Raw genomic sequence first — 19,787 nt, forward strand, 5'->3', positions numbered from 1 at the left:
ACCACTAGGCCAACCGTACCGGTCTTTCTGTATCATAGTGACCCGTGTTTTCTGTATCATGGCGACCCGTGTTGTCTGTATCATGGTGACCCGTGTTTTCTGTATCATAGTGACCCGTGTTTTCTGTATCATAGTGACCCTCGTTTTCTGTATCATAGTAACCCGTGTTTTCTGTATCATGGTGACCCGTGTTTTCTGTATCATAGTGACCCTCGTTTTCTGTATCATAGTGACCCGTGTTGTCTGTATCATGGTGACCCGTGTTTTCTGTATCATAGTGACCCTCGTTTTCTGTATCATAGTAACCCGTGTTTTCTGTATCATGGTGACCCGTGTTTTCTGTATCATAGTGACCCGTGTTTTCTGTATCATAGTGACCCTCGTTTTCTGTATCATAGTAACCCGTGTTTTCTGTATCATGGTGACCCGTGTTTTCTGTATCATAGTGACCAGAGTTTTCTGTATCATGGCGACCCGTGTTTTCTCTATCATAGTGACCCGTGTTTTCTGCATCATGGTGACCTGTGGTTTCTGTATCATAGTAACCCGTGTTTTCTGCATCATGGTGACCCGTGTTTTCTGTATCATGGTGACCCGTGTTTTCTGTATCATGGTGACCTGTGGTTTCTGTATCATGGTGACCCGTGTTTTCTGTATCATGGTGACCCGTGTTTTCTGTATAGTAACCCGTGTTTTCTGCATCATGGTGACCCGTGTTTTCTGTATCATGGTGACCCGTGTTTTCTGCATCATGGTGACCCGTGTTTTCTGCATCATGGTGACCCGTGTTTTCTGTATCATAGTGACCCGTGTTTTCTGTATCATGGTGACCCGTGTTTTCTGTATCATGGTGACCCGTGTTTTCTGTATCATGGTGACCCGTGTTTTCTGCATCATGGTGACCCGTGTTTTCTGCATCATGGTGACCCGTGTTTTCTGTATCATGGTGACCCGTGTTTTCTGCATCATGGTGACCTGTGTTTTCTGTATAGTGACCCGTGTTTTCTGTATCATGGTGACCCGTGTTTTCTGTATAGTGACGCGTGTTTTCTGCATCATTATGCTCCAATGTTGTGTACGTGATGGGGATGTTATGTTTTCTATATGATCGTGATTCTTTGTTTTATGCATGATGATAAAGCTTTGTTTTCTATAGGATCGTGACGCTATTTGTTCTACTTGATAGCGATTATGTCTTTTGTTACGCATTATAGTAACATTGGATTTTATTTCCATGGGTGACACCCTTAAGTCATTTCCTTGCGAGACGGAACGCCGTAAAGAGAAATGACGTCAAAAGCGTGACGTCAAAAAGGAAGAATGACACAGAGGAAAACACGAGGTTGGAAATGGTTATGATAGATCTCTACGCCTACACCGTAGGAAAGATCATTAGATTTGCAAATTCATACGATGATTTCTATCAATAAAGACTTGAGATATTTGTCTTTTGTACTTCGCGTTAAAAGATGTATGGAAGAGTTGTTTTATTGAATTGTTTTGAGACACGTGCGAAGGCCTATATTCGTAGCGTAGAGTTTTACTTTGAGTCCATTCACCAAGATCAGTTGATTCTCGTTCCATTTTGGAGAACAATTCAAGTTTTTTTTTCTCGGGAGTTATATTTCATCACAAACCTGAATTATGCAGGTAAGAAACTGCTAAAGTAGGAAAAAGGGAAGTAATAATATCGTTCTTCATTTCAGAAGTAGAGCGGCACATTTTCATCCCTACGTTCATCTGTTTTGTGTGTTTCAAAGGCGAAGCAGTTGGACGAAATCCAAAATTCCATTGTTTGTAAGTAACGGTCAGAATGATTAGATAGACGTTAGGCTCATAAAGCTGATGATAACATGTTGTTTTCACTTTGATCGACAGGTTTAGATGCTGTTTAGATGCTGGTTAGACGCTCGTGTAGATGCAAGCTGGAGATGAATCGGACGCCAACTGAGAGAGAGATGGAACCGTGTTAAAGAACTGATATCACCGTCACCCCATCGCCGAGATATCCAGGGCATCATCATCGTCATTCACTTCATCGTCGAAGACATCAAGAGCATCCTCAACATCGTTCGTCACATCATCAAGGACATCATCATCACCGTTGAACTCATCGTCAAGACATTAAACTTTAAAGACATCATCTTCATCACCGACGCCGTGTATAAACACTCCGAGAGCTTACAGTCGCTCATTTCGGCAAGATCAAACCTCTCACACCTGATACTTGACCTGTAGTGCCGAGTACGTCGATGCATGAAGATGAGTAACCAAAATTAAAGCCGTTTTTCACTCATTGTAGTTGTGTTCGTCCAGTTGCTTCCAGTGTTTATTCTTTCTGTCGATACTTTTGAGTCTGTCTATCGTTCAATTAAGTTAAAAGGAACCACGCATATCACTAACTATAAAAGCGAACAGCCGCCAAATAATCATACCCTAGACAACATTAACAAAATTCGAGATTCAATCTTGAAAGAGCCGGACACGTGAAAATCCTCCCATCGGATTGTGACATATTGGTTGCCTCGTCCGGGATAGGCTATTTCGTTTAGATACATGTGAAGAAATTGTCTTGTGTGGTTTGTGTGTATTCATTGATCATTCATTAGTTAAGTAATTAGTATATGTTTATTTGTGTATTGATTTAAAGGAAAACTATAGTGTAGTATGGGTAAAAACTCACTGTAGATCACATCCTTAATGAAGGTAAACTAAATAACACAACCTTACTGAAGGTAAAAACAAAATGTAACTCTCGAGGAAAAACAAAACAAAACTGGAAAGTGAAAGTTAGATCACTTTCATCTACCTGTAGATCTAGTTCTAGCAGGTAGGATTAGTTGGCAACATTCTGTTGGGGAACGGCTCAAATTCCTTTCTAAGTAGAACCAACGAAACAAAAAGGAAGTCGAAATGGAGATATTTCGCAAAAACATTTTGAACTAGTTTATTTACGTTCACGCACATGGGAAAAGTCATTTGACTATTTGTGGTGACAGATTCAATGGACAGAGTCTGAGTATCTAGCTAATAAACTATTCATAATATTGAAGATCGCGGATACTTTCTTAGTGTTGAAATTAGCTACTTCAATTAGTTCTAAGAAATTTTCTAGATAGAAACCGTGGGATCTTTATATACGTTGGATTACGTATGGTGATAGACTAGAGTGATAATACTGGGAGTCGAGCCGCAGTTGTATTGACCACTCTAGGTCACAGAACGAATGGTTACGAGTTGACAGTAACATTGTTCAGTTACAGTTTGTAATAACTGATTTTTTCCATAAATGCGAAGTAGGTTCGAGATAGTCTGTGATGAGATAAATTCCATGCACAGTACCCGATATAGAAACTTCGCACGTCCTCAAATTTGGAGTGAAGGCGTGTGGTGAGACTGACGTAGAAAGCCAGACAGGTAAGATGGATACTTCAGTGGATGCAGCCCTGGAAGCGACGAGGATTTTGATGGATAAAGGGAAGTTACTTGGTTTGGAGGGATCTGAGTTGCGTGATTTTGTTCTGGAATGTGAGCGTGAGAATGGTGAACGTGCGGAGCGTGCACGTGAACGTGCTGAACGTGCGGAAATTGCCGATGCTGAACGTAAACGCGCCGACGCTGAACGTGAACGTGAACGTGCCGACGCTGAACGTGAACGTGAACGTGCCGACGCTGAACGTGAACGTGAACGTGCCGACCGTGTTGAACGTGAAAGAGAAGAACGCGAGCAACAAACTCGACTCGAGGAGTTGAGGATTCAGGTCGAATTAGCTCGCGCAACAAACTCACGCGATCGCGGAGGCGATGAAGAAGAAGGAAATCAGAACAATAACAATCACAGAAATCATAGACCTCGCGATACCGATAACTACCAACCGAAGTTACCATTCCTCGAAGACAAAGACGATGTAGAAGCGTTCCTTCTGCAATTTGAACGTCATGCTGAAGCATCACACTGGGACCCTAACACTTGGTCTGTACGTTTGTCCGCACTGCTAAAAGGTAAAGCACGCACTGCTTACACCAAGATGAAAGTCGCTGATGCACGCGACTACGCATTGCTCCGAAAGACTTTGCTGGAAAGATTTCAGATTACCGCGGAAACATACAGACAAAGATTCAGAAACACACGGAAAGAAAACGCTGACTCGTACAAAGAGTTCATTACTCAGATTTCTTTGTTCCTCGATCGCTGGGTTGAAATGTCCAATATCGGAGAAAGTTTCGATGATTTCAAAGACCTCATACTGACGGAACAAGTGTATGAAAGCATGCCTACTGAACTCGTCACGTACGTGAAGGATAGAAAACCAAACAGCATTGATGACGTGATCGACACCGTAACTCTCTACGAAGAAAACCGACCCAAAGAAAGCCGTAGACATGGGAAGAAACCTGAAGAGAGAGGACACAAGGCAACACACGGGACGAATTCCACAAACAAGGACAAGGACGAAGGAAATAAAAGCAGAACCAGCGTCAAATGTTTCAGATGTGGAAAATTGGGCCATTTCAAGAAGGATTGTCGCCAGCCTCCGAAAGATGAATCAGCCAGTGCCGCATTTCAAGACGAGAATGACGTCGAGGGGAATGCGACACATGATCAACTGTGCGACAAATGTGTTCACAAGAAATTCACCAAACTGTCCCAAATCGTAGTTGAAGGCCAGGTAGTCACTGCTTTCCGCGACACCGGAAGCACCTCTACGATTGTTGATTCCAAACTAGTACCAGCTAGCAAGATTACTACGCGCACAAAAGAAACGTCTTTGGCGAAGAAATCAGTGAAAGAGAAACTATCGGTCGCACACGTTTACATGGACACGCCGTACTTCGTGGGAGAAACCGAAGTTAGCGTCATGGAGAATCCTGTCCATCCTGTGTTGATTGGAAACTCGATGGGTGTAGGATCGGAGAAAATCGAGACACCTGTATATCCAGTCCGTGAGACCGTAATCCCTGAAACCACTGCAACAGCCGTTACCCGAGGACAAGAAAAACGTGAAGAGGAGGGAAATGCGTCAATTCCCAGTTTTCCTATGGAAGGAAAGATCTTCACCGTTGCTGATCTAAAGAGAGAACAGCAAGACGACAAAAGCCTTGAGAAATTACATGTGTTGGCACGAACGAATGTAACTCGAGGGCGAGTTCAGTTCATCTATGACAAGGACGTGTTATATCGCCAATACAGTGACAAGCAAGGAAAGGACCACCGACAAGTAGTAGTACCTCACAAGATGCGAGCAAAGGTATTGTCCACCGGACACGATACGGCGATGTCGGGCCATCTCGGACAGAAGAAATCAAGAGAACGGATTTGGCAAGATTTTTTTTGGCCGGGGATCGTGGGTGACATCAAACGCTACTGCAGTTCTTGTGACGTGTGCCAACGTACTATGCCAAAAGGACGGACGAGGAAGGTACCTCTGGGAAAGATGCCTCTGATTGAAACTCCGTTCAAGCGTGTAGCCGTTGACATAGTAGGACCAATCAAACCCATGTCTGAGACAAAGAAGCAGTATATCCTAGTGATGGTGGATTTCGCGACCAGATATCCTGAAGCTGTTGCTCTCAAAGACATAAAGGCAGAAACCGTGGCTGACGCGCTATGGACATTCTGGACAAGATTGGGACTTCCAGAAGAAGTATTGACCGACAACGGAACGCAGTTCACCAGCGAGTTGATGACTCAAGTCAACCAACTGCTCGCAATCAAGGGATTGACAACTTCACCTTGGCATCCTCAATGCAATGGTGTTGTAGAACGTTTCAATGGAACTTTGAAAGCGATGCTCAAGAAGATGACTTTTGAACAACCGACCAAGTGGGACCAGTACTTGCCAGCACTACTGTTCGCATACCGAGAAGTTCCCCAAGATTCACTTGGATTTTCTCCTTTCGAACTTTTGTATGGGCGGACAGTGCGTGGACCAATGCAAGTATTGCGTCAACTGTGGACGGAAGAAGAAAGCAACGACGAGATACGCACGACGGCTGAACATGTTATTGATCTGCGAAATCACATTGAAGAAACGTGCAAGATCGCCCGCGACCATCTCGCCAAGTCAGCAATACGACAAGCTCACTTCTACGACAAGAAGACGAAGAAGAGAGAACTCATTGTCGGCACCAGAGTTTTGCTTCTACTGCCAACGAAACACAACAAGCTAGAACTTGCATGGAAGGGACCATACGTGATCGAGGAGCAGATCAACTCATTTGATTACAAGATCAAAGTGGGTCGCCAAACTCGTGTCTATCACATCAACCTTTTGCGAGAGTACCATGAACGAGAAATGATCGCTGAACCAGAGAAACTTCCAGAAGAAGTGGTGGAACAGAGCGCGATAGTCGGCGAAGATCTAGAAGAACAAGATGACGAAATATTCGCCAACATGGGACCTGATCCCAGCATACTCATTCCGTCTACAAAACGTACCGAGTATGAGAAAGATGTACATGTAGCTGACACATTGACGGCAAGACAACAACGTGAAGTCAGAGACGCATGTACAGAATTCAGCGCATCGTTGACTGATGTACCAAAAGCTACGACTCTAGAAATCTGCAACATCAAGATGACTGATGATCGACCTGTGTACGTGAAACCACGACCCATACCTCATGCGTTAGTGGACGTGGTGGAACGTGAAGTGAAGGAGATGTTGGATTTGAAGGTTATCGAACCAGCCACTTCACCCTACAACGCTCCGATAGTGATCGTGAAGAAAGCACAAGGTAAAGCAGTGCGTTTCTGCAATGATTTCAGAGAAGCAAATAAAGTCATCGAGAACGACGCTGAACCAATCACAGAACAGAAATATGCCACCGTAGAGAAAGAATGCTTAGCGACCGTCTGGGGAATCCAGAAATTTGAGCGTTATCTCTACGGAAGACATTTCATACTGGAGACGGACCATCAACCTCTTCAGTATCTACAGCGGATGAAACCAACCAATGCCAGACTGATGCGCTGGGCACTGCAACTTCAACCGTACGTCTTCACCGTGAAGATCATTCCCGGCAAAGACAACATTGGAGCAGACTACCTCAGCCGTGCTACCATGAACTGAGGGAGACCATGGCAATGGTCGTCACAACTCAGAGATACTACCTGATTGTGAAGGGAATTCTGATCATAGATCCACGGAAACAATTAGTAGAATGTAATACACATATAGTATTAATGTAACTATTATGCATGTTCATAGATTATATAAAATCTTCCTTTCCAAGGGCGTGTGTTACGCATTATAGTAACATTGGATTTTATTTCCATGGGTGACACCCTTAAGTCATTTCCTTGCGAGACGGAACGCCGTAAAGAGAAATGACGTCAAAAGCGTGACGTCAAAAAGGAAGAATGACACAGAGGAAAACACGAGGTTGGAAATGGTTATGATAGATCTCTACGCCTACACCGTAGGAAAGATCATTAGATTTGCAAATTCATACGATGATTTCTATCAATAAAGACTTGAGATATTTGTCTTTTGTACTTCGCGTTAAAAGATGTATGGAAGAGTTGTTTTATTGAATTGTTTTGAGACACGTGCGAAGGCCTATATTCGTAGCGTAGAGTTTTACTTTGAGTCCATTCACCAAGATCAGTTGATTCTCGTTCCATTTTTGGAGAACAATTCAAGCTTTTTTTTCTCGGGAGTTATATTTCATCACAAACCTGAATTATGCAGGTAAGAAACTGCTAAAGTAGGAAAAAGGGAAGTAATAATATCGTTCTTCATTTCAGAAGTAGAGCGGCACATTTTCATCCCTACGTTCATCTGTTTTGTGTGTTTCAAAGGCGAAGCAGTTGGACGAAATCCAAAATTCCATTGTTTGTAAGTAACGGTCAGAATGATTAGATAGACGTTAGGCTCATAAAGCTGATGATAACATGTTGTTTTCACTTTGATCGACAGGTTTAGATGCTGTTTAGATGCTGGTTAGACGCTCGTGTAGATGCAAGCTGGAGATGAATCGGACGCCAACTGAGAGAGAGATGGAACCGTGTTAAAGAACTGATATCACCGTCACCCCATCGCCGAGATATCCAGGGCATCATCATCGTCATTCACTTCATCGTCGAAGACATCAAGAGCATCCTCAACATCGTTCGTCACATCATCAAGGACATCATCATCACCGTTGAACTCATCGTCAAGACATTAAACTTTAAAGACATCATCTTCATCACCGACGCCGTGTATAAACACTCCGAGAGCTTACAGTCGCTCATTTCGGCAAGATCAAACCTCTCACACCTGATACTTGACCTGTAGTGCCGAGTACGTCGATGCATGAAGATGAGTAACCAAAATTAAAGCCGTTTTTCACTCATTGTAGTTGTGTTCGTCCAGTTGCTTCCAGTGTTTATTCTTTCTGTCGATACTTTTGAGTCTGTCTATCGTTCAATTAAGTTAAAAGGAACCACGCATATCACTAACTATAAAAGCGAACAGCCGCCAAATAATCATACCCTAGACAACATTAACAAAATTCGAGATTCAATCTTGAAAGAGCCGGACACGTGAAAATCCTCCCATCGGATTGTGACATCTTTGCTCTTTTAACATGTCCCAATGCTTTTTACATTATTGTGATCCTGTGTTTTCTTCATTGCCGTGTTCCTGTGTCCAGTCCGCACTGAGGCCATATCACGAGTGCCAGTACAAGCCTGGTTTCTCCGTCCCTTCCTACGTCACGTTCAAAGTGGAGATTCTCTCTTTGGTCCCTGCTGCGTCACTCATCTATGACGTCATCTATGACGAGGAAATTCAAGTCCTCGTTGACTTCGCCAAAGAAAACGTAAAGGCTCTAGCTGCTTTCTTCGATTCTGTGAATAGTGTTGATGTAGAGGTTACATGCCGAGTCTCAGTGATTATCAAAAATAATGGTCGAAGTTAGCGGATCATGAAAAATGCGAGCTTCAGCGAGCTTTTTCATGACCGCGAACTGAGACCATTATTTTTGATAATCACTGAGACGAGGTATGTAACCTCTTTATCCCTCCTTTCTTCAGTTATTCAAAGAAAAGAGGAGTTTTTGTGCGAAAGTTTGATCGAATCATATTCACCCAACCAGTCTACCTGCGCAGGCGATCGATTAATGCGCGGTTGTATAGTTCCGTGCAAATCATTCAATTTTGTTAACACTTCTTGTCAGTTTCCATGTTTTGAACTAAAATCAAGTACACAGTTATGTTGTCATTCTGCTGTGGCGGTAAAGGCAGATAGTGTGTGTTCTGTTCATGTTTTGGTATCGCTCAGGAAATGTTCTTTCTTCGAATGTGACTAGATCTAGCAGACGAAGTTTTACACCCGTGTTCCAACTTTAAAAACTGTATGAAGTTTAGTTTTCTGGGGCAAAATAGTGTATGAAACCGCTGCATGTTCTTTACGTTGATTAAATGTTTGCAATTGATTGCGTGTGATCTGTTTATAAAATGAAATATTGTTGAAAACTGACCGTCGGATTGCAGTCTTGTCGGTGCAGCCGAAATCTGGAAGGGGAACTACTCGTGTCGCTAGACAAAGTATGAGAGTTACTTTTCCTTGGAATCTTGCTAGCGATAAACGATTGTGCACGGCAGATCTGAATTCAGAAAACAACCAAACTCATGGATTTTATATGGAGATTCATGTGTTCAAGTCTGTAGTTGCTGGTTTAAATACGGTATGGTTGTATTGTTTGCTCCAGAAATGTATATTTTGTACATTAGAGTGTTCTGAACTTTTGAGTCGCAAAAAGTAGATCCACAATGTGTACAGTCTCTACCCATGAGCTATCGAGGATTCAGGCCCGTTGTTGGGTAAGTGATTTTGGTTGTTGGGTAAGTTACCGAAAAATAACTAGCCCTACAAGTTTACAGAGAGAAAGAAGCAGAGGGGGGGATAAGAGACAATAATTCAAGAAAAAACACGTACATAGTTAGAAAAACAAATCTTAAATGTCACTGTCGACCGCTTTGGAAGCGCACCATGAGAAATAGGCCTTTTGTTTCGCAACAAGGAACAATCCATCTTTGCTGGGGAATTTTGTAATTTGAATTTTAGCACGATGATAGGAGAAATGCTGCTGCTGATTGTGTAACTCTGCTATAAGTAACCTTGGAATCTGTCCCTTACCCTTCCCCCCTCGTCCACATGCCTTCGCTCCTCCCAACAGCCCCCCCCCCCCCTCACGCACGCCCCACCCCCTCTTCACCCCCGCTGGTTCTCCTTACCCCTTCGCAGCACAATATTTGGACACAAGCGTAAATGTCGATTGCTTGAAACAACAATTATTAGTAGCAGCAGGGAGGATACGATTGTATAAACAATTCCCTTGCCACCATTTGTTCTGGTTTTGTTCATTACTGTTATTCAATTTTGATTTAAATTATTTAATTCAGATCAATAGTAGAAGCGGAAGAAAATACGTTTTATCACGAATTTCCGTCCAATATAATGTTGTGTAATTTTGTTCAAGCTGGGCACTGCGCGGGTTGGAAACGACAACGCCCGTGTCGACTTGAAGTCAAGGACGAGTCAGTTGTGAGTTTAAACAGTTACACTTCGATACTTGAAGTACAAAATGTGAAAGCTATGAAGTTTTAGGACCTTCTTTTGACAGTAATAGACCTGATTGCAAATAGTTTTAAGCATGGAATTAACCATGTGAGCTGAAAAGGGAAACAAACTTGCCTCGGTCTCCAATAGCAATACAGTGCTGAAGACACGATCAAGAATGATAACCAACCGACCAACCAACCAACCAACCAACCAACCAACCAACCAACCAACCAACCAACCAACCAACCAACCAACCAACCAACCGACCATGTCATTATTCCCGCAGAGAGACGTGCGACCCCTGTCAACCCACCTGCAACCAGCGGGCAACAGGATCGCCACCGTGCTCTTCCACGTGAGTTGGCTCACATCATTACACCATAGACAACATATGCCTGTTTGAACTCCCACTAAGGCAATACAATTGTGTTGGGTTGTGTTGTGTTGGCTCCGATATTTACACCATACACAACATATCTGTTTGAACTCACACTAAGGCGGTAAAGTTGGGTTGGATTGGGTTGTGATGGGTCCAATAGTTACACCATAGGCAAAATGTCTGTTTGAACTCACAATAAGACTATTAAGTTGAGTTGGGTTGGGTTAGGTTGGGTTGCGTTTGGATGGGTTGGGATAGGTTGTGGTGGGTTGGGTTGGGTTGGGTTAGGTTGGCTTGGCTCCAATAATTACACCATAGACAAAATGTCTGTTTGCACTCACAGTAGGGCAATAGAGTTGGATTAGGTTGGGTTGGGTTGGCTTGGGTTGTGTAAGGTTGGGTTGGGTTGTGTAAGGTTGTGTAAGGTTGGGTTGGGTTGGCTTGGGTTGGGTTGGGTTGGGTTGGGTTGGGTTGTGTTGTGTTGTGTTGTGTTGTGTTGTGTTGGGTTGTGTTGGGTTGGGTTGGGTTGGGTTGGGTTGGGTTGGGTTGGGTTGGGTTGGGTTGGGTTGGGTTGGGTTGGGTTGTGTTGTGTTGGGTTGGGTTGGGTTGGGTTGGGTTGGGTTGTGTTGGGTTGTGTTGGGTTGTGTTGGGTTGGGTTGGGTTGGGTTGGGTTGGGTTGTGTTGTGTTGGGTTGGGTTGGGTTGGGTTGGGTTGGGTTGTGTTGGGTTGGGTTGGGTTGGGTTGGGTTGGGTTGGGTTGTGTTGGGTTGGGTTGGGTTGGGTTGGGTTGGGTTGGGTTGGGTTGGGTTGGGTTGGGTTGGGTTGGGTTGGGTTGGGTTGCGTTGGGTTGGGTTGGGTTGGGTTGCGTTGCGTTGCGTTGCGTTGGGTTGTGTTGGGTTGGGTTGGGTTGGGTTGGGTTGGGTTGTGTTGTGTTGTGTTGTGTTGGGTTGGGTTGTGTTGTGTTGGGTTGGGTTGGGTTGGGTTGGGTTGGGTTGGGTTGGGTTGGGTTGGGTTGGGTTGTGTTGTGTTGGGTTGGGTTGGGTTGGGTTGGGTTGGGTTGTGTTGGGTTGTGTTGGGTTGGGTTGGGTTGGGTTGGGTTGGGTTGGGTTGGGTTGTGTTGGGTTGGGTTGGGTTGGGTTGTGTTGTGTTGTGTTGGGTTGTGTTGTGTTGTGTTGGGTTGTGTTGGGTTGGGTTGGCTTGGGTTGGGTTGGCTTGGGTTGGCTTGGGTTGGGTTGGCTTGGGTTGGGTTGGGTTGGGTTGGGTTGTGTTGTGTTTGGTTGGGATGGGTTGGGTTGGGTTGGGTTGGGTTGGGTTGTGTTGTGTTGTGTTGTGTTGGGTTGGGTTGGGTTGGGTTGGGTTGTGTTGGGTTGTGTTGGGTTGGGTTGGGTTGGGTTGGGTTGTGTTGTGTTGGGTTGGGTTGGGTTGGGTTGGGTTGGGTTGGGTTGGGTTGTGTTGGGTTGGGTTGGGTTGGGTTGGGTTGGGTTGGGTTGGGTTGGGTTGGGTTGGGTTGTGGTGTGATGTTGTGTTGGATTGTGTTGGGTTGTGTTGTGTTGTGTTGGGTTGTGTTGGGTTGGGTTGGCTTGGGTTGGGTTGGCTTGGGTTGGCTTGGGTTGGGTTGGCTTGGGTTGGGTTGGGTTGGCTTGGCTTGGGTTGGGTTGGGTTGTGTTGGGTTGGGTTGGGTTGGGTTGGGTTGGGTTGGGTTAGGTTAGCCTATGTAAAGTTGGGTTGGCTTGGGTTAGGTTGGCTTGGGTTGGGTTGGCTTGGGTTGTGCAAGCTTAGTTTGGGTTGGGTAAGAATGGGTTGGAATGGGTTGAGTTGGGTTGTATTGCCTAGAAAGCCTGGTACCTGCATTGTTAGATCACTCAGCTGAAAGGGCATGAAATGACATCTCTGCTGTCTCTCGGTCTCTAACCTTTTCCTTCTCCACTTTCTACTCCTCCTTAGTGTAAGGTAAGTTCAATCCACGGCAGATCTTTTGTCTATGAATGTTGTTGAACTGTTTGCTTTGTAGCACGAGTTTCAGCTGAGCGACGTGGAGAAAGGAGGCAGCACTGTGTTCCCCAGGGCGGGGATATCTGTAGCACTGTGTTCCCCAGGGCGGGGATAGCTGTAGCACTGTGTTCCCCAGGGCGGGGATATCTGTAGCACTGTGTTCCCCAGGGCGGGGATATCTGTAGCACTGTGTTCCCCAAGGCGGGGATATCTGTAGCACTGTGTTCCCCAGGGCGGGGATATCTGTAGCACTGTGTTCCCCAGGGCGGGGATATCTGTAGCACTGTGTTCCCCAAGGCGGGGATATCTGTAGCACTGTGTTCCCCAAGGCGGGGATATCTGTAGCACTGTGTTCCCCAGGGCGGGGATATCTGTAGCACTGTGTTCCCCAGGGCGGGGATATCTGTAGCACTGTGTTCCCCAAGGCGGGGATATCTGTAGCACTGTGTTCCCCAGGGCGGGGATATCTGTAGCACCCCGCAAGGTGGGTTTCTCAGATAGGAGGAAAACAGAGAGAGAGAGAGAGAGAGAGAGAGAGAGAGAGAGAGAGAGAGAGAGAGAGAGAGAGAGAGAGACACACACACACACACACACACACACACACACACACACACACAGACACAGAGAGAGACAGAGAGATAAACAGACACACATATATAAATACATCATCGTCATCGTCATCATCATCATCATCATCATCATCATCATCATCATCATCGTCGTCACAACCACCGTCAGACCGATACAAATACAGAGACTGATACAGAGAGACACACATGCACACAAACAGACAGACACAAACACGGACACATCATTATCATCATTACCTTATCATCATGATAAACACCACCACACCAGTAGCCAATCAGTGTGTCATTACTACAACTGTTTCCGTGCAGGGAGCAGCCTTGGTGTGGTACAACTTTGAGCCAGACTATAACGATGTCCACAACTTGACCCTGCACGCCGGCTGCCCCGTGGTCATTGGTCACAAGTGGAGTGAGTGGTGTGGGTGGATACATCGATGGAAGTTTGGCTGTTTGAGTTCGTTTCTTTGTGTGTGTGTGGGGGGGGGTGTTTGTGTGTGTGTGTTGTGTGTGTGTGTGTGTGTGTGTGTGTGTGTATGTGTGTGTGTGTGTGTGTGCATGTGTGTGTTTGTGTGTGTGTGTGTGTGCGTCTGTTTGTGTGTGTGTGTGTGTGTGTGTCCGTGTGTGTGTATGTATGTTTGTTTTCGTGTGCGTATGTGTATGTTTGTGCAGGAATCCCTGCATTACATCGCTACCAACCAAAAAAGTAAGGGAATGGTATTTCACATCACCAAAGCCTCATCGACGGACATTTAGGGGCTAACATTGCCGTTTTCTATTTGGAATAAACTTTAAAACAAGACCATGCATACTACACACACACACACACACACACACACACACACACACACACACACACACACACACACACACACACACACACACACACACATACATACACACAAACACACACACACATACACACATAAACAAACACACACGCACATAACCTCTCTCTCTCTTTTTTTCCGTATTATCTCATAGCTGAGAAGTAAGCAATCTTAGTTTATCTTTCATGCGTGAGAGAGACCACTCATGAAATAACAATATCGTTCAAACCACACGTGTGTATATTATGTAAATGAGGTCGTGTCAAGAAATAGTAAAAAGAGTAAAGCCTTTATTGGACAAAAATGTGATGCAAGACCACAACCGGACTTCCTAACACACACATTCACACACACACACACACACACACACACACACACACACACACACACACACACACACACACGTACACATACACACACACACACACACATTCACCCACACACACACACACACACACACACACACACACACACGCGCGCGCATGTATGAACATGCTATTCCCGAACACCGACGCTCCAAGAAATAGGAAAATGAGTCGTGTCAAGAAAAAGGAAAACGAGTAAAGCCTTTATTGGACAGAAATGCGAAGCAAAACCACAACCGGACTTCCGAATTCATATACGTGTACGCACGCACGCACACACGCACGCACGCACGGACGGATGCACGGACGGACGCACGCACACACACACATACACACACACACACACACACACGCACACACACGCACACACACACACACCCACACACACACATTCTCTCTCTCTCTCTCTCTCTCTCTCTCTCTCTCTCTCTCTCTCTCTCTCTCTCTTATTCTCTCATAGCTGAGAAGTAAGCAATCTTAGTTTATCCTTCATGCGTGAGAGAGACCACTCATGAAATAACAATATCGTTCAAACCACACGTGTGTAAGTTATGTAAATGAGGTCGTGTCAAACTAGTCTGACAGGGACCTGCTCTTTCAATGCTTATGATGCCATAGTCATCGAGACAAACGTCCTTATGGAGATACTTTTGCGCCTGCTGTTTTTCCTGGAATAGTTTTTAGAACTAACACGTCATGCTACACTATAAAGTGACGTTTCTTTGCTTTGCCGTGAGACATTGCACGAGGCTTTGGAAGAGATCGATGTTCCAAAAGAAGCGTCTTCAATTTGTACGCCTCGACTGCGGGACGTTTTGCGTGAAATACACGTAAGTACAGTAAATAGGATAAACAGTATACTACATGGCTTGCTGTGTAGTAGGCTACCAGCTTTACACTCGTTGCTTTTTGAAATATTGAAAAGCTCGCTTTCGCTCGCAGTTCAATATTTAAACAAGTCGCGTAAGGCGAAAATACAACATTTAGTCAAGTAGCTGTCGAACTCACAGAATGAAACTGAACGCAATGCAACGCAACAAGACCGTATACTCGGTGCATCGTCAGTCCACCGCTCACGGCAAAGGCAGTGAAATTGACAAGAAGAGCGGGGTAGTAGTTGCGCTGAGAAGGATAGCACGCTTTTCTGTACCTCTCTTCGTTTTAACTTTCTGAGCGTGTTTTTAATCCAAACATATCATATCTATATGTTTTTGGAATCAGTAACCGACAAAGAATAAGATGAAAGTGTTTTTAAATTGATTTGGAAAATTTAATTTTGATAATAATTTTTATATATTTAATTTTCAGAGCTTGTTTTTAATCTAAATATAACATATTTATATGTTTTTGGAATCAGCAAATGATGGCAAATAAGATGAACGTAAATTTGGATCTTTTTATAAAAAAAATATTTTTTTTACAATTTTCAGATTTTTAATGACCAAAGTCATTAATTAATTTTTAAGCCACCAAGCTGAAATGCAATACCAAAGTCCGGGCTTCGTCGTACATTACTTTACCAAATTTCAACCAATTTGGTTGAAAAATGAGGGCGTGACAGTGCCGCCTCAACTTTCACGAAAAGCCGGATATGACGTCATCAAAGACATTTATCAAAAAAAAAGAAAAAAACGTTCGGGGATATCAAACCCAGGAACTCTCATGTCAAATTTCATAATGATCGGTCCAGTAGTTTAGTCTGAATCGCTCTACACACACACAGAGACACACACACACACACACACACACACACACACACACACACACACACACACACACACACACACACACACGCACGCACATACACCACGACCCTCGTCTCGATTCCCCCCTCTACGTTAAAACATTTAGTCAATACTTGACTAAATGTAAAAAGCAACTCGTGTAAATCTGACGCAGCAAGCCATGTAGTATTCGCAATGTCAGTCACAGAAGCCAGCAGAGGAAATTGACGTTCAGTGATGTTCCGGCGCATCCGGCAGATGGCCAAGCAACTGCATATCGTGGACAATGTCATCCCCAGACATGCGCATCGTTTGACTCACAAGAAAGTAGCAGTAGAAGGCCGCAGCTGAGTTCCTCATCATCTGCATCCTGCTGCACCACTGGTTCAGCAGCAGAGGGACGATGAAGGGGTGGAGTTGGTAGCCGTGGTACCCGCTGTCGTCTTCGATTTCCCCAGATCCGATCGACTGGCTGATTGGGCGGCTGTGTCCAAAAGTCAAAGTGTCCGGGCGTTTGGTTTCGGGCAGAAAGTTATCCGGGCCCGATTCGTTTGTTGAGCCTAAAGATTCGGACGATTCGTTTGTTGAGCCTGACGATTCGGCCGATTCGTTTGTTGAGCCTGAAGATTCGGACGATTCGTTTGTTGAGCCTGAAGATTCGGACGATTCGTTTGTTGAAGATGACGATCCGGGCAATACGTTGGTTGAGCCCGAGGATCCGGTTAACACACTGTCTGGGCGGTTAGATCCGGGTGTCGATGATCCTGGGCCCTCGGTTTCGGGCAATACACCGGTTTGGAGATGAGACCCGGGCAACACACTAGCAGGGCGAGGAGTTGCGGGCAGGACACGAACCGGGCCAGAAGAATCGGGCAACACACTGGCTGGACGTGGGGGTACGGGATATACACTGGTTTGGCGATTGTATCCGGGAAACGCGTTGCTTTGGCGATTGTATCCGGGAAACGCGTTGCTTTGGCGATTGTATCCGGGAAACGCGTTGCTTTGGCGATTGTATCCAGGAAAGACGCTGGCTTGGCGTGTATACCTGGGCCACAATCGTGCCGGGACACTTGACAGGGGCAGGTGTCTTCGTAGGTGCTGGGTCTGTCTGCCGTCTTGCACAACACCTGTGCGCTTCAGCTGCTGAAGTTTGGCTTGGGACTCTGTTTCAGCAAATTAAAGAAACAAAAGAGTCATTGGTGGTGAACATCTTCCAGGTAATCGCACGTTCTTCGCGCTGAGGTGTACCGCAGCGTACGTCCATCTCTCTAGTTGTTCGTCTACCTGTCTATCTCTGCTCCGAGTCCCGCAAGCTCTGTCTCTGTCTCTGTCTCTCTTTCTGTCTATCTCTCTGTTTCTGTCTCTCTTTCTGTCTATCTCTCTGTCTCTGTCTCTCTTTCTGTCTATCTCTCTGTCTCTGCCTTACTTTCTGTCTATCTCTCTGTCTCTGTCTCTCTTTTTGTCTATCTCTCTGTCTCTGTCTCTCTTTCTGTCTATCTCTCTGTCTCTGTCTCTCACACTCACACACACACACGCACAAACACACACACACACACACACACACGCACGCACGCACACACACACACACACACACACACACACACACACACACACACACACACACACACACAGGATACGCACCGATCTTGCACAAATAATGATAACTGCCTGACTAAGGTGAATATCACTGAAAGTAACTATACTGATGTGACAAATATGTGTTCTGTATGTTACGCAAAAGACAAAATTGGATACACAATCAGCTTCAGTCGAATGTAATCAATGACGCCTGTTTTTAATATATTTGTTGAATTTAATGCTTGATGTGGAACTGTAACTGTAGATATCACTACTGTAATCTTAACGGTGATCTTAGATAATTACTGTCTGTGTCTTACTCACTCTCTCTCTATCTTTGTCTGTCTGTCTGTCTGTCTGTCTGTCTGTCTGTCTATCTGTCTGTCTGTCTGTCTGTCTGTCTGTTTCTTTCTTTCTTTCTTTGTTCGCCCCCTTCCCCCCTTTTTCTCTCTCGCTCATTCTCTCTCGTTCTAACTCCCTGCATGTCTCTGTCTCTGTCTCTGCGTACACCCCCCCCCCATCTCCAACCCCGCCACCCACACCCTCACCCTCGCCTCCTAAACTCCAACTCCTCCACACACACAAACTGACCATCACGCCTACGCATTAAGCCTAATCAACAATCGCAGTACATCATTTGACAAATTCCCTCCTAACAGAAAGGACGAAATTACCTTGTTCTGTCAAGTCTTCCGCCTGCATGGTCTTCAGAGACACTATCAGTGACAGTGTGCCAATAAATATCGCAGGGATCTTCATCGTACTTTTCCTTCGTGTTTGCTTCAACAGATGCTGCAATAAGCAGAATAACGAGATAACATATTATAATGTAATTCAAGAGATGATGATGATGATGATGAAACTTTATTTGACAAGGATAGAGATTTAAGGCTACGCCTTTTTTTACAACCTGTCCTGACATCTAAATAATACAAAATTCTAATAAATGACAAACAGAAAAGCAAGTATGCAAGCAAACCAACCAACAAACCAACCAACCAACAAACTAACACGCAAACAAACAAACAAACAAACAAACAAACAAACAAACAAACAGACAAATAAGCAAACAAACAGCCAAACAAAAATAAACAATGAGAGGGGGGGGGGAGAGAAAAAGAGAGAGAGAAAGAGAGAATGAGAGAGAGAGGGAGAGAGAGAGAGAAAAGCAGAAAGAGTGAGATAGAGGAAATGGAGAGAGAGTAAAGGTCACTGATATGACAAGTCTTGATAAAAACACATTTTCAAGAGCGACTGTAAACCAGAATCAATGTAATGTTTTACTTTTTTTAAATTAATAGATAGATGGATGGATGGGTGGATGGACAGGAATACTGACCGACCGACGGACCTACAGATCGAGAGACAGGCAGATAAATGTTCGATTGAAAAACCCAGGTGAGACAAACATGCAAGCAAACACGCAAACGACTCGTATAACAGTCAAAAAACTATTATTTTTAAAATAGCATTTTTTTGTATCCAGTTCAATTGAGATTCCACCCATACACCAAAGCAATAGGACTATATTCCTAAGTATTGCAGTCCCTTTTGGTAGATGTCATCTAACTGCATGATCTTACAAATTACCAGGCTGCTTCTTCGCGTCTTTTGAAAATTAAGTCTTTGCAAACAAAAAAGTAGACGCAAATAGTAGGCAATTACAAAAACCAAAAAAAAAAAGAAAAAAAGTAGACGCAAAATGAAAATGGGTACAGTTTTGACCTCATTGTACGGTACATTTCATCTTCTGTAACTACCTTTCCTCCTTGAGTAG

At 44.5% G+C, this 19,787-nt stretch overlaps 3 protein-coding genes and 1 long non-coding RNA gene across 5 annotated transcripts; 2 read left to right on the forward strand and 2 right to left on the reverse strand.

Annotated features, from left to right (window-relative positions):
• Positions 1-4: 4 nt before the first annotated feature.
• Positions 5-1,584, reverse strand: LOC138977884 (uncharacterized). Its single transcript, XM_070350489.1, has 2 exons — positions 1,545-1,584; positions 5-1,029 (listed from the first exon to the last, which is right to left on the reverse strand). Exons 1-2 carry the CDS (start codon positions 1,582-1,584, stop codon positions 5-7), a joined length of 1,065 nt encoding a protein of 354 aa, XP_070206590.1.
• LOC138978927 (uncharacterized) lies at positions 1,199-8,341 on the forward strand. 2 transcript variants are annotated; one of them, XR_011459850.1, is made up of 2 exons: positions 1,199-7,694; positions 7,923-8,341. XR_011459850.1 is itself a non-coding variant. In XM_070351739.1 (2 exons), exon 2 carries the CDS (start codon positions 3,423-3,425, stop codon positions 7,071-7,073), a length of 3,651 nt encoding a protein of 1,216 aa, XP_070207840.1. In that variant the 5' UTR covers positions 1,199-1,650; positions 1,879-3,422; the 3' UTR covers positions 7,074-8,341. The 2 variants fall into 2 exon arrangements, 1 of the variants encoding a protein (XP_070207840.1); XM_070351739.1 differs by having other exon boundaries at positions 1,199-1,650; positions 1,879-8,341.
• A 5,021-nt stretch (positions 8,342-13,362) lies between these two features.
• LOC138978931 (uncharacterized) lies at positions 13,363-13,958 on the forward strand. Its single transcript, XR_011459852.1, has 2 exons — positions 13,363-13,407; positions 13,823-13,958. It is a non-coding gene; the product is annotated as an uncharacterized lncRNA (long non-coding RNA).
• A 1,132-nt stretch (positions 13,959-15,090) lies between these two features.
• Positions 15,091-18,806, reverse strand: LOC138979263 (mucin-12-like). The gene is made up of 2 exons (XM_070352021.1): positions 18,685-18,806; positions 15,091-17,595 (listed from the first exon to the last, which is right to left on the reverse strand). Exons 1-2 carry the CDS (start codon positions 18,767-18,769, stop codon positions 16,661-16,663), a joined length of 1,020 nt encoding a protein of 339 aa, XP_070208122.1. The 5' UTR covers positions 18,770-18,806; the 3' UTR covers positions 15,091-16,660.
• Between the last annotated feature and the right edge of the window lie 981 nt (positions 18,807-19,787).

Source organism: Littorina saxatilis, linkage group LG10, assembly GCF_037325665.1.
Source record: "Littorina saxatilis isolate snail1 linkage group LG10, US_GU_Lsax_2.0, whole genome shotgun sequence".
In the NCBI taxonomy this organism is placed as follows: domain Eukaryota; kingdom Metazoa; phylum Mollusca; class Gastropoda; order Littorinimorpha; family Littorinidae; genus Littorina; species Littorina saxatilis.